Genomic DNA, 15,459 nt, shown 5'->3' on the forward strand with positions numbered 1-15,459 from the left:
CAGTCGTCTCCGGGACAGAGAGGAGGAAACCATGATGCATTGTGGGGATATGTTGTATCTGTCCTGTGTCGCAGTCTCCCTTCTGGTCCTCTAGGGGGCGGGAACGATTGGTTGCTGTATTTACATTGTGTGTGTTGTGAATTACTGATTGGTTGGATTTCAAAACCCTGTGGGCAGTACTATGTTTGTTTTTATGAATAAAAGAGTCTGTATCTGAAGTACAGTCAGATCACTGCTTGACCCTCAACACGGAGCCTTGTCTCGTCATTGGGGGGATTCCCTGTATGCTGTTGGAGACTGATTGCCAGGAGTGTAAGCTGACTGATACGCTTTTCCTGTTCTTCTGCTGACAGCTATTCGCGAGGTTCCAGTTTGGAGTGCTATTTTGTATCCAGTTCGGGAGGTTGGTGTTCTGCAGTAGCTGTGCCTGTCTCTCGGAAAGGGGCATATCGCCTAAACGGAGTTTAACCCCTTGTCTGCTGAAACGGTCCGTTACACTGCCGATGATAAAAGAATTGTTAATTGCAATTTGCAACCTGTGCCATACCAAAATGAGCAGGGGCGTGAACACTAGAAACCTCACCTCCACAAGCATGATCCGCCACATGGCATCAAAGCATCCTAATAGGTGGGCCGAATGCCTGAGTCCACAACCAGTGTCTGCGGGTTACACCACTGCCTCCTCTTCCCCTGTGTTACGTGCTGGCCAATCCCCTTGCCAAGACGCAGGCCCTATGCCTCCCGCCATGCACCTGGACCTTTCTCAAGCACCATCAGCTAGCACATCCACTTCTGTGTCCCAGTGCAGCGTACATACCCAGGCTTTTGAAAGAAAGTGCAAATATCCAGCCACTCACCCACAGACCATAACACTAAATGCGCACCTTTCCAAATTACTGGCCCTGGAAATGTTGCCATTTAGGCTTTTGGACACTGAGGCTTTCAACAGCCTAATGGCGGCGGCTGTCCCGCGGTACTCTGTCCCCAGCTGCCAATATTGTTCATGGTGTGCAGTCCCAGCCTTACGCCAGCATGTGTCCCGTAACATCACCCGTGCCCTGACCAATGCAGTTATTGGGAAGGTCCACTTAACGACTGACACATGGACAAGTGTTTTTGGCCAGGGACGCTACATTTCCCTGACAGCACACCAGGTAAACGTTGTGGAGGCCAGGAGAAAATCGTACCCTGGGATGGCACAGGTGCTACCGACGCCTGCTTCCATCAGGGTTTCCGCCACCACCTACGTTTGTGGCTGCAGCCCCCCTTCTCCTTCTCCGCCTCCTCCTCCACTTCCACCTCTGAATTATCATCTTGCTGCACCAGTCAGCCATCAGTCAGTAGCTGGAAGCAGTGTAGCACTGCAGTGGGGAAGCGGCAACAGGCCAGGCTTAAACTGATCTGCTTGGGTGACAAACAGCACACTGCCGCAGAGCTGTGCCAGGGGATAAGGGACCAGACTGAGCTTGTGGCTCTCACCACTCAACCTACAACCAGGCATGGTTGTGTCTGATAATGGCCGTAACTTAGTGGTGGGTTTGGAGCTTGGCAAGCTCACACACATACCATGCCTAGCCCACGTGTTCAACCTAGTGGTTCAGCGGTTTCTCAAAACCTACCCCAATTTGCCTGAGCTACTGGTGAACGCGCGCTGCATGTGTGCCCATTTCCGCAAGTCATCGACAGCTTCCACCAGTCTGGCAACGCTGCAGCAGCGCTTGCAATTGCCAGCTCATTGACTGTTGTGAGACATGAGCACTCGCTAGAACTCCACGTTCCACCTGTTGGCCAGGCTTTGTGAGCAGCAGAGGGCAGTAGTGGAATACCAGCTGCAACATTGTCGTCGCCTTTCCAGTCAGCTTCTGTTCCTCATAAGCAACGAGAGGGCATTGATGTCTGACCTCTGTGAGGTTTTACACAACTTTGAGGACTCTACACAGATGGTGAGCAGCGATAACGCTATTATCAGCGTAACCATCCCACTTCTATGTCTAGTCAAACGCTCGCTGCTCACAATGAAGGCGGACGCTTTGCATGTGGAAGAGGTGGAAATGGGGGAAGACAGTACACAGGGTGATAGCCAGACCAGGTAGAAGAGGAGGAAGAGGATGAGGAAATTGAGAGTCATCCTCCTGATGAGGACAGCGAAGTCTTGTCTGTTGGCTGACTTTATGTTAGGCTGCCTTTCCCGTGACCCTCGCCTTGTACGCATTTTGGCCAACACCGATTGCTGGTTGTTCACCCTTCTCGACCCCCGCTACAAAGAGAACTTCTCATCTCTCATTCCTGTGGTGGAGAGGACGAGCAAAGTGATGCAATACCAGAAGGTCTTTGTGGAAAAATTGCTCCAGAAATTTCCATCTGACTGCAGAGTACGTAGTTCCTTGGTCAATCGAGGAGGGGAGATGAGGGGAACACACATCACTTCCAACAGAGCCTGGGCAACACTCTCCAAGGCCTGGGACAGTTTTATGACACCCTGCCAGCACCCTCAACCTGATACGCGGCCTAGTGTCACAAGGAGGGAAACATTTTGGAAGATGGTGAAGGAGTACGTAGCAGACCGTGTCAGCGTCGTCAGTGATCCCTGTGTGCCTTACAACTATTGGATGTCCAAGCTGGACACGTGGCACGAACTGGCGCTCTACGCCTTGGAGATGCTGGCCTGCCCCTCCAGCCGCCAGCGTTTTGTCAGAGCATGTATTTAGTGCTGCTGGGGGCATAATAACTGATAAGCGCATCCGCCTGTCAACTGAAAATGCTGACCTGCTGACTCTTATAAAAATGAACAAGGTCTGCATTGCCCTTGACTTCTCTACTCCACCAGAGGAAAGCAACTGAACATAAAGGCACTCTAATTGTGGCTTTCATGGTGTATTGAATACACTGTATTCCCATGCACCCCTACCACCACTAAAAAGGGTATATTGTTCAATCTCCCTTTTCTCGTCCTCCTCCTCCATCATATCAACATGCTTATTAGGCTGCCCTCGCTCCTAATGTATTAGAGGGTCTCAGCTCAGCAGTAGGCCCTCACCCATAATGCGTTAGAGGGTTACCAGGAGGCCCTTACCCATAATGTTTTTGAGGATCACCAGCAGGCCCTCAACCATAATGTTTTAGAGGGTCAGCTCAGCAGCAGACCCTCACCCCTAAATTTTTAGATGGTCAGCTCGGCAGCAGGCCCTCACCCACAGAAAATTTTTAGATGGTCAGCTCGACAGCAGGCCTTCGCCCACAACATTTTTTAGATGGTCAGCTCGGCAGCAGGCCCTTGCTCACAATTTTTTTTTGATGGTTAGCTCGGCAGCAGGCCCTCACCCACAACATTTTTTAGATGGTCAGCTCGGCAGCAGGCCCTCACTCCTAATGTTTTAGATGGTCAGATCAGCAGCAGGCCCTCGCCCCTAATGTCACCAGTAGGCCCTTGCTCCTAATGTTTTTGAGGGTCACCAGCAGGCCATCAATCATAATTTTTTAAGGGTGTGTATGATGCCCACCTTTATGTGTAATAAAGAGTGTATTGGAGTGCCTGGTCCTTGTAATTTTTGGCAGCCCTTTCCCTTAGTGCATAGACTTTAGGGGCCAGATTTATCATTACTCTGACAGCTCACTCCACTTTAACATATGGCTAAAGTCAGTTTTAGCCAAGTCAGATTTATGATCGGCCCTTTAAGACTGTAATAAATGTGATTTGACGGTAGCAGTTTATCAGTAAGCAGCTTTACAAAAGTCGCACATCTTTACGGAAAAGTCGCAAGTTTTTATGAAAAAGTCGCATGTTCTAGTAAAAAGTCTCATAAGATAAGCATGGTCCTCACTGGAGTGAAATTGAGACTTTTTTGTGACTTTTTAAATAGTCCCAATAGTAAATCTGTCTAGAGATTAATTTACATAAGAAAACACGCCCACTTTCAGAAAACTGGCGAGCATAGTGCAGAGCAGAAAAAAGTCACAAATTTGTGCGCAGCTTTGTGCGCAGTTTTAGCGTTTGGGACTTTTTGGGGACTTTTTCTCTCCATTATTCTGACCTGAGCTAATGATAAATCTGGCCCTATGAGTGTAGGAGTCCCACTACCTGAACAATTGTACCACAATGTGAATGAGGCTCTCCATTATGTGATATACAGGTTGTATCGGAGTGCCTCTTCCTTGTAATTGTTGGCAGCACTTGCACTTTATATACAAGTAAATATACAGGAAAGAATGTTTCCTAACAATTTTTCCTCTAAAATCAATTTTATCTTCGGTTTGGTGCGTATTATTGTCAGTCTGTAAAAGTGGTGTACTACTCAGACAACATCATTCCCAGCAGCGACCTGGGAGTCCAAGAGGCATCCAGACATCCTCCCCATGCTGTTCCCGAACCGTTTCAGTGGTGTTTGCATTAATTTTTGACCTTTTACTATGAACCAGACACCCTCCCCTCTTCAGATCAATGGATACCTGGTTTAATGCTCGGGTTCTCCCATTGACTTCCATTGTGCTCTACTCGAGCACCCGAGCACTTTAGTGCTCAACCAACACTATAAAAAACATATTTCTATAAAAAGTGAAATGTTTTTAGTTCAACCACACATCTTTCTATATTCAAACTATTACCGGAGTGGTGTCATCATGATCAACTAAGGTCCTAAAGCCTACTAAGCATATCAGACCTAGCTATATTTATATGCTCAGTAACATCTGTGTTCACTTCCTCTTTAATGAGCCTCAAGCAATCCAAAGGTACAAATGGCTAGTAAGGAAATACTGTATATATACTAATCATTCAGAAGATCATGCCATATCTGAAACCAGCTGTAATATGTTACATGGACTGAAGTTTCTGGGCCCTATGGTAAAATGTGTACTAGATTCTCACCTATTAACATTTGAGTACAATTATTTCACACTATAGAATCCATACCTCCCAACTGTCCCATTTATTATGGAATTATTGCATGGAATGGATCTTAAAGAGAGCAAGGATTATGCAAATATGCTCCAAAATCGGAAGATTAGTCAACATTCCTGGTTGATAAAAGTGTGGCTTCAAATGTCCCATGGCTGGGGATTGAAACGGGAGGCATGAGACTGCCATTTAGCTGTTCCATTGGCAGTTTCATCATCGTCCAGAATAGGATAGCATGTATTCATGACATTGAAACAATGAAGACCCTATGAAGGTGCGATGGATCTTATTATAAGTGAAGGGAGTCTGTGGGGCACCATTTGGTTTCATCATACAATGGACTTGGCTTCACATCTGTTATGAATCGAAACCATGACATAAATATGAACATAGCCTTAATCACTGTCTACATTAAATTTTTATGACATCCTATTCATTTAAAAATGATGTTCTCAAATCATACTGGGATATATACATGACCACAATCACTACACCTCATTAACGTTGGGCAATGTATGGTACTAAAGTATAATATAAGAATCTATACATTACATGGTACTCCTTCTTCCAAGGAGACAACTCATTAATGTGTCCAGTACATATATTTATCAACTTAGAGGCAGGATCTATACATCCAGTGGTGTGACTGCATTTTCCAGCCCTGCATCAAATGTAACAAGACAAGACTTCATATAGTAGGCTTTTCGTTACATTGCTTCACTGTAGATGGTGCTGTACCATAAAGCTTTAGGAAGTGGTAGAATAGTGGTATATAGGCAAGTTGTAGTAAAATCATGGTAAACCAATATTTTTCCCTATAGAGAAACATCAAGATTGCATGAGTCACAGTAAAGCTGTGATATAATCTCAACGTGCATATGACCATTGTAATTGTTCATCCATCCCTAGCCTTGTTCTTATACATGTCTGTATATTTAATACCTTTTTCCCAGCAATGCACATTTGGCAAAGTGTTATGTTGCAATGGAACTCGGAAGCCTTTATTTTACACTTTATTGCACAATTTTTACTTCTGCTTCGGGAAGTTTCAGAAGTGTAGGTGACAAACCATAATGCAATATGTAATACAATGTCTATAGATTTAAAATTCAAAGAAATTACATTACATGTCAATACGAAATGCTTCAAAAATGTATGTATACATGTGTAAAGCTTCACTATGGAGATTTCCATTTCTAGTTAGAAAAATCTGATTAATATTGAAATCTTTTCAATGTTGTGTACAGCAAAATTACGGCTCATAGAGCAATGGTCATTGAATAGAGGACAGGAAATCAGGCTATTTATGACTTAAAGGGCTTTTGGCAGCCCCCATTGTGCAATTTTCATTAGCCGACATTAGCTATTTCATTAGCCGCCGCTTCTAGACACGCCCCATCTCCTCTTGATAGACAGGGCCAGCGAGCACTCTCCCCCTCCCGCTGGCCCTATCTGCTGCTGAATTCCCGCCCCTGCGCTGTAACGTTCCTTGATCAGCGCAGGCGTATTGGGTGAAGGACGGGAATTCAGCAGCAGACGGGGCCAGCGGGAGGAGGAGATGGGGCGTGTCTAGAAGTGGCAGATGCGGCAGCTACCAGCAAGTACACACCCAACTTGCTGGTAGTGAAGAAATTTGCATATGATAAAAGTATGATTTTTACAAGAAATAATCCACAGACAAAGGTAGGACATGTATGATTGCACTCAGTTGACATTAGCAAATAGCTAATGTCGGCTAATGAAAATTGCACAATGGAGGGTAAGAGAAGCCCTTTAAATAGGTTGTTTCATGACGGCAAATTGCTGTCTATATGCTCTACTGGGGCATTTGGATGTCATAGAGGTGGTTTCTAGTTCAGGACCACCTTTGTATGGACGACTTTAGTCTGGCATTACATGGATGGTCATTCACCTGAATGGCTGTCAAGCAAAACCACATTTCCCAGTGGCCATTGCTGATTTTGTTGGGATTGCAGAGAACTGTGACTGTGGTAATCAGCTTATTGCTCAAGACAAAAGACGAGATGTCTGATATGTCAACCCCTTTAAACCAAGACTCTCTTACTGCCACATTAAAGTAAAAAAACCTCTCGAGAAAACATAAAATTGCTTCAGATTTCAGAGTTGCTCAGTCTTATTAATTAAAGGGAATGTGTAACCAGGATAGACCCAATTCAACTGATAGCTTCTACTAGACTAGGGGAAATATCATAATATGTACAGGCTCATGCTAAGGGCAGCTGTTCGTTAGGGGTGTTGTACGTACACCTGGTATCAAATGACACATACAAGTGCTGTGGCTGGTTAAATAAATGTAAAAAAAACCCTTTTAGATAACATTCTGAAAAACAAATTATATGTGTCATTTTTTATTTTAAATGGGTTACTGAGAAGTTTGTTTTTAATTTTAAGGGAAACTCCTATGAAAATTGCTAAGTGCAGGTTATTGTATAGCATGAAAAAGCGTGGCCAGTGGGAGACAACCACAAATCTCCACTCTGTTCTGGAGATATCTTGCTGGTAATGCTCATTATGTGCCGTTAGCACTTCCAGCCCTCAGTGCCAGGAAGGGAAAGACATAGGTTGGGGCTCAGTGCTGGATCATCACATTGAAAGAGCTGTGAAAAGTACATTTTCTGTGAAAAGACTAAGCAAATTAAGAAATCTGCAAATACGCTGAGAGCAAAACTTACGTTGCCTTTGGAAATGTAGTTGGAGTCTCTCACAATGTCTCTGGCTAGTCCAAAGTCACAAATTTTCACTAGTTTTCCCTCACAAATCAATACGTTTCTTGCAGCCAAGTCACGGTGAACACACTGTGGATTAACACATATTGTCACTAAATCATCAATCAGAACCAACAAAGTCCAATCTCAACAACAGTGGTGATGATCTGAAGGTTTCCTAAGGAATACTGGTTATGTTCTGATGAACACTGGTTACATTCTGATCAAAATACTAGTTATGGTCCTATGAATACTGGTGATGCTCTGAAGAAACTTGGTTATCTTCTGATGATGGCTGGTTACATTCTGATAAAAACACTGGTTATGTGCTAATGAATACTGGTTACCTTTTTGATGAAACCTGGTTGCGTTCTGATGATCACTGATTACATTCTAATAAAAACACTGGTTTAGTTCTAATAAATACTGGTTACGTTCTGATAAATTCTGGTTATGTTCTGATGACTATCAGATTCTTATATGTGCTGCTTACATTGTAAGGAATTGTAGTTACTTTCCGATGGATACTGGTTCCTGTCTGAGGAATGTTAGTTATGTTCTTATGAACACCAGTTAGATTCTGACAAACACTGCTTAGGTTCTGATGAATAGAAGTTAGAGTCTGATAAGTGCTGGTTACTTTCCAGTGTATATTTTTGATGATAGCTGGTTACCTTCTTATCAGGACACTAGCAGACCACAGCAATGATGAGTCAAAAACCAATGTAGAGTGTTGACTAAGATAAGGGTAAAAGGATTCTGATTGCTAGAAAATAGTGACACTATCATTGACACTATCTTTGTCTCATCATGAATAAGTGTAAAAGGATCTTTCAGTTGTGTGATCTGTATGTATATCCATGCTCTCTCTTCATAGATTAAAGAGTACGTATTCATTGCAAGTGACTTCCCACACACAATTTCACCATCTTGTGAGTTATGGAAAAACACTGGAGGCAGAGTTCCCAACTGTCCGTAAGTTTCTGGAAGTCTCTAAAAATCAAGGACTTTATATGTCAAAGATCTTTGAATCTATAATTAAACTGGGAAGAGGGAAAAGGAAACGTTGGGACATTCACGTGATGAAGTAGTTGGTTGCTTCGCGCCCCTCCGCCTCTCCCCTCGCCTGCCACAGCGCGCCTGGACCCGCTTTCTGGCTGAAGCGTGGAGCGCTGAATGCCGGTTTGATCTGATGAGTTCCCATGGGGGTGAAGTGCCCTGAAGCGTGATCTCCCGGCTGGTGTGCTTGTTTAGACAAGCTGTTTGGCCTCCTCTGGACCCTCCCTGTCTTCCCAATCGCTGGCTTTTAAAAAAGGAGGTCTAACTTGTCCTGGGCTTTTCCTTATCTTTCGCTCTAATCTATTACCATTCTGTGTGTTGTACTCCTCTTCCCTGTCACTTGCTTGCTGCTGGCCATCCTCCGCTCCTACTCCTGATGTTATAAGTTTCCCTCTAAGAAGACTGATGAGACCTGCCCATACTTTTTTGTTATTTTTTTTTTCCTATGGATAAATATGGTGTAATCCAAGAATTATAGAAACCCTGCTAAATATTATAAAAATCTCATTGGTATTGGACTTTTGCTGAAAAGGAGGAGCGAGGGAAAGGAAGGAAAAAGGGAAGAGAGAGAAAAGGGCAGAGAAAAGAAAAAAAAGGGAGGAAAAAAAAGGAAAGAAAAAAAGGGGGAAATAAAAAAGGTAAGGGGAGGGAAAAAAAAGGAAGAAAAAGGTGAAGAGAGAAGGGAAAAAAGGGCCCTATGCAAAATAGGCGATCGGTGGATCTCTCAAAAACGGGTCAGAAGCATCCAGAATCAGCTAAAATTGATCAGTTTTTGAAGTCTCCTAATGTAATGACAAGAGCAGGGGCGGATTCAAAAGGGATATCTGACTCTAATGTTAAAAACCTGGAAGCAGAATGAAAGAATTGGTGGATGATTTGTCTCAGGAGGAGGGGATGGCGGCAGAGGCTATAAACGACTTGTCCACTTTTGAATCTGCCCCACTGAAAGAAATTTTAGTGGCAGTTAAAAAAAGTGATGAGCTAATTCAAGATATTTCCATGCGGCCTGGACAATCCAGACAGATGTGATGAAAAATCTGTGGGAGTCTTGGAGAACGAAGCTAAAATATTTAAAAATGAAATCTCCACCCTGAGTACCGACACTAATTCCCTTAAAAAAAATGGTGGATAGGTCTAGGCGATGCAATATGAGGTTTACCTGAAGGCATAGAAGGAAAAAGTTCAGCTGAAATGATATAGTCCTTAATTCTTGAGAAATTTGGAAAGGAACATTTTTGCTTCTATTCCTGGTGGAAAGAGCACACGGGTTCCAGGGGAAAAACCTATCCCAGGAGATCCAAGGAAAGAGACGTACTTTTACTATGGGGAAAAAATGGCTTCAAGAAAGGGGCATTGAATATTAATTTGTCAACCCAGCAAAATTGCGGATCATTTTTAATGGGGAAACTTTTTATTTTATTTCCCGGGTCTTGTGACAGACTGGCTTGACCGGAACAATGTATAGGCACTCGCCTCCAAATGGTCTTTTTTTTGCATGGTAGTGGTGTGGGCGGGGAAGAGGGGGAGGAGTGGTCTTGGTCAAGAGATCTAGTGCAGTAATGTGGTGGATCAAGAGGGTTGGGGGGCGAATGGGGAAGATTGCAGTGTGTCTCTTTGGAGGAAGGAATGGGTGGTTGGGAAGTTGAATAATAATCTTTTCTGGGATCTGCTTGATTGGGCTGATGTCAACTAAAATCTTAACTTGGAATGTTTGGGATCTGGGGGATAAGTTAAAAAGACAGGTGGTTTTTGATCTGGTACAGAGACACCTTCCAGCCATTGTCTGCCTAGTGGAGACCCATCTCAATGGGGAGACAGACGGATCACTCTACTTTTTCTAGTTATTCGAGAGTAGTGACAGTGTTAGCTCATAAACAGATTAATTTTGTCTGTTGGGCATCCTCGATTGATAAGCAAGGTAGATTTGTGTTTCTTTATAGAAAACTTGCTGGACCATTATGCATTTTGGCTTTTATTTATATTCTGCCACCCTTTTCTTTATATGTACTTACCGTATTTTTCGCCGTATAAGACGCACCGGCCCATAAGACGCACCGAGGAAAATAAGAAAAAAAATATTTTGAACCAAAAGGTGCGCTTTTGGTGGATTTTGAACTAATTGTAACCTGTGGGTGACGCACTGTTATGGAGGATCTGTGGATGACACACTGTTATGGGGGATCTGTGGGAGACGCACTGTTATGGGGGATCTGTGGGTGACGCACTGTTATGGGGGATCTGTGGGTGACGCACTGTTATGGAGGATCTGTGGATGACACACTGTTATGGGGGATCTGTGGGAGACGCACTGTTATGGGGGATCTGTGGGTGACGCACTGTTATGGGGGATCTGTGGGTGACGCACTGTTATGGGGGATCTGTGGGTGACGCACTGTTATGGGGGATCTGTGGGTGACGCACTGTTATGGGGGATCTGTGGGTGACACTTATGGGGGATCCTCTCTGGATGGCACTGTTATGAGGATGAGGATCTGTGTATGACAGTTATGGGGGGGGGATCTGTGGATGACACATATATAGCATCTTATGCTATGTGTCATCCACAGATCCCCTCCATAAGTGTCCCTGCGGTGTGAATGACCCCTAATACAGGGGGTGGGGGTCGCATCTGCTTTAATAATGACAGCGGGGCCCATGCAGTGACTGTATTCTACTACACGGGCCCCGCTTACTGTATAATCATATCCCTAATAGTTAATTGTTGTATGCATGTAATCGCATAATGAGCGATAATGAGCGCTGTGTATTACCGTACTTACAATTAGAAGCGCTCGCCGTTCGGAGCAGAGAGGAGGGAGGAGGCAGGCCGGGAGGACGGGCGCTGGCAACGTGAGTCATACGTCATGCGCCCACGCCGCCTGCTTCATTCATGAAGTGGGCGGCGCAGGCGCGTGACGTATGACTCACGCTGCCAGCGCCCGTCCTCCCGGCCTGCCTCCTCCCTCCTCTCTGCTCCGAACGGCGAGCGCTTCTAATTGTAAGTACGGTAATACACAGCGCTCATTATCGCTCATTATGCGATTACATGCATACAACAATTAACTATTAGGGATATGATTATACAGTGAGCGGGGCCCGTGTAGTAGAATACAGTCACTGAACGGGCCCCGCTGTCATTATAAATGCAGATGCCGGCCCCCAGCCCCTCCTCCCTCACAGCTGATACACCCGCCGCACGGCATCGCGGCGGGTGTATCATTGAAAATTGGGCAAAATCAGCTACATTCGCCATATAAGACGCACTGCTATTTTTCCCCCACTTTTGGGGGGGGGGGGGGGAAGTGCGTCTTATACGGCGAAAAATACGGTAATTGTTTTCTAACCTTCATGCATCAATGGCCTGAATGTCCCTCAATAGTTAATGAGGACTTAAATTGTGTCATGAACCCAGGAATTAATAGAATTTCAATGGGGGGAGACATCTATACTCCAGTACAGGGATCGCCCTTGGCACGATTTTGCCTGGAATCAGGCTTTGTTGACATATGGGGGTACATAGGGAAGGGGAAAAAAGTATATTCGTGTGTAAGCAAAGCTGGAAACTATGTCTAGGATAGACCTGGCTCTGATAAATAAAAATTATCTTGGATGTGTAAAGCAGATGAAATACGAGGCCAGGGTTTTATCCGACCATGTACCAGTTACTCTTGAAGTATCCATGACTTTTGATAAATATTGGATAAGACCCCCATTTAGATGAAATCCCCATTGGATCTCCATAATAAAGAATCATAACATGATAGAACAGGAGATTGTTCGTTTTTGTAGCATCAACTATAAGTCAGCTAAAATCCAACTGGTATGGGACGCCTTCAAGGCCTTTATGAGGGGCTTATTTGTTCATTTTTGGGGCATCAACTATAAGTCAGCCAAAGTCCAACTGGTATGGGACGCCTTCAATTCCAGGAATAAAACAGAAGAAAATAGGGAAATTATGGAAAACGCAAGCCAGGCCTATTCTGATTTTCTTCTAGATAGGCTCAGCAGAGGCTTTTCTTCAAGGGATAAAAAAAATGTTGTCGAATCGGGCCACCCAGGGAAATTGTTGGCTAGGGTGATCTCGAATCAGGACCAAAATAAAGAGATAGTAACTATTCGTTTGCCTGAAGGCTTAAAGGGACTCTGTCACCAGTTTCTAACCCCCCCTTTTATAACTATTGTTCTCTCCATGGTGCCCTTGTCATTACAAAGCTGTTGTTATAAGATAAATCCGCCGTGTAGTTTTGATAAAAATCGCTTTTATCTAACCTGTCAATCCTCTTGATAAGGTGCCCAGGGCGTTTCTGAAGGTCTGAATCTGCCGCTTTTCGCCGCCGCCGTTGGTGCCCAGCTCCTCCCATGATCCTTTCAGCGCCACCTCGATGTAATGAAATCCGCCTCCGGCTCTCCTCAGTGCCCCCTCCTCCTTTTCAAAGATCTCGCGCGTGCGCACAGGCCTGTGCCTGATGCGCCCGTGCGGACTTTTAGATTCTGCCTCAGGGAGCGAAGTGCGCATTCGCGCATGTTCGCGCGCGTTCGCGCATGTTCGCGCGCGTGCGCGCGCATGCGCACTTCGCTCAACGAGGCAGAATCTAAAAGTCCGCACGGGCGCATCAGGCACAGGCCTGTGCGCACGCGCGAGATCTTTGAAAAGGAGGAGGGGGCACTGAGGAGAGCCGGAGGCGGATTTCATTACATCGAGGTGGCGCTGAAAGGATCATGGGAGGAGCTGGGCACCAACGGCGGCGGCGAAAAGCGGCAGATTCAGACCTTCAGAAACGCCCTGGGCACCTTATCAAGAGGATTGACAGGTTAGATAAAAGCGATTTTTATCAAAACTACACGGCGGATTTATCTTATAACAACAGCTTTGTAATGACAAGGGCACCATGGAGAGAACAATAGTTATAAAAGGGGGGGTTAGAAACTGGTGACAGAGTCCCTTTAATTATAGAAGATCAAGAATCTATAAAAGGAATTTTTGTTAACTATTTTGTGGATTTATATAAATCAGATAAGAATATTTCAGATGAAATGATGGATGCATATTTGGATTCCATCTCTCTACCAGTCCTAACAGACACTCAAAGAGAACTCCTTGATCATGAACTCTCCTCTTAGAGTAAGACGCTGCAGTAAAGGCTTGTTCGGGAAATTCCTCCCCTGGTTCAGATAGATTTCCATATGAATTTTATTGTAAATATAAGGAGGCTATTCTGCCCTGTTTATTGTTTATTGGAAGTATTCACTGAATCTTTGGAGATCGGTACCCTTCCGGAATCAATGACAGAAGCTGTTATAATATTAATATTTAAAAAAGGCAAGGATCCCTTAGATGTAGAGGCATATAGGCCGATCTCCTTATTGAACACTGATGTAAAGATTTTTGCAAGGGCTCTGGCCACAAGACTCCCAAGGTCATTGCATCAATTATACATTCTGATCAGAATGCATTTATTCCCAATAAGGGTACACATTATAATCTGCATCTCCTGCATGCCAATATTCAATCCTCTGGGGGGGGGGGGTCTCCTGCTCCATGCTGTCGCTTGATGCTTCTAAGGCCTTCGATAGAGTGGAGTGGAGATTTTGGGAAAGATGGGATTTGGACTCAAGTTCATAAATGTGGTTAAGCTTTTGTATAAATCCCCCAAGGCTAGTTTAAATATTAATGGAGGTTTGACAAAGAGTTTTTTTATTAAATAGAGGTACTCGTCAGGAATGTCCTCTCTCCCCATTATTATTTGATATATATATATATATATATCAAACCTCTTGCAGCTAGGGCAAGGCAAGATTCAGTTATTGAAGGGTTTGGGATATTGGCGAGGGAGGATCGTATTTCCTTATATGCAGATGATGTATTATTTTTTGTACATAATACTAATACTACACTCCCAAGAATTATTCAGACTGTTAATTCCTTTGGCGAAGTTTCAGGTCTTGATATTAATTGGTCAAAAACCACTCTCATGCTGTAGATAGACTCCAGCCTTCCAATGAGGCCTCCCTGAACATCTTGAAGATTTCTGATTCCGTTGAATACTTGGGTTTGACGATATCACCTAACACTAAAATTATTTGTACCTTAATTTGATTCCCTTGATAAGACCTAGACTTCCTTTATCTAGAGCTGATAGAATATCCCTATTTAAGATGGTGATTTTACCCCAGTTCCTATACATCCTGAGGAACACCCTAATATGGATTGAGGATACATTTTAAACTAACGGAAATAATTATTATTGATCTAATTTGGGGAAGAAAGAGGGTAAGACTTAAAGTAGATTACCTTTATAAGTCAATAGAAACAGGAGGGCTGAACCTTCCATGTTTTAAGTGTTTCTTTATAGCTGCATAGTTATGTTTTTTTTGTGAATGGAAGAATAGCCCACTATGTAGGACCATGGTGAATAGACCTTCTCATAATAATATGTTTACTCTATTGGAATCTGGACAGCTATCTAACATACAACAGAGCTATAGAGAGGCTGGGAAATTGTTTAGGTGTACTGTTATAGGCTGGATGGGGATAAAGGGCTCTTTGGGATGTACTCCATTATGGCACAATTATTATTTACAGGTTTCAGATGGGGATCACTACTGGCAAAAAAATAATATTCTTTATGTTGCACAGGTAGTGAGGAATGGGGAAATACTTTCATTTTTTGACCTTACACAAATCGAGAACATAAGTAATTTATCTTGGTATTAGTATTTTCAGTTACGCTCGGCACGCCAATGTATTAAAGATAAATTTTTGTTAGAGGTAGATGTTTC

The 15,459-nt window shown here is 43.8% G+C and overlaps 1 protein-coding gene across 3 annotated transcripts in view; it reads right to left on the reverse strand.

The window, feature by feature from the left end:
- Positions 1 to 15,459, reverse strand: part of PDGFRB (platelet derived growth factor receptor beta) — a 179,243-nt gene that overhangs the window by 19,870 nt on the left and 143,914 nt on the right. For all 3 annotated transcript variants that reach the window (XR_006387876.1, XM_044281126.1, XM_044281127.1), the window contains one exon: positions 7,588 to 7,710. Coding sequence is in view for 2 of the 3 variants with exons in the window: in XM_044281126.1 (XP_044137061.1) it covers positions 7,588 to 7,710 (123 nt within the window). In the remaining variant the exon portion in view is untranslated. The remainder of the gene's footprint in view (positions 1 to 7,587; positions 7,711 to 15,459) is intronic.

This window comes from Bufo gargarizans, chromosome 2 (genome assembly GCF_014858855.1).
Source record: "Bufo gargarizans isolate SCDJY-AF-19 chromosome 2, ASM1485885v1, whole genome shotgun sequence".
Lineage (NCBI taxonomy): Eukaryota > Metazoa > Chordata > Amphibia > Anura > Bufonidae > Bufo > Bufo gargarizans.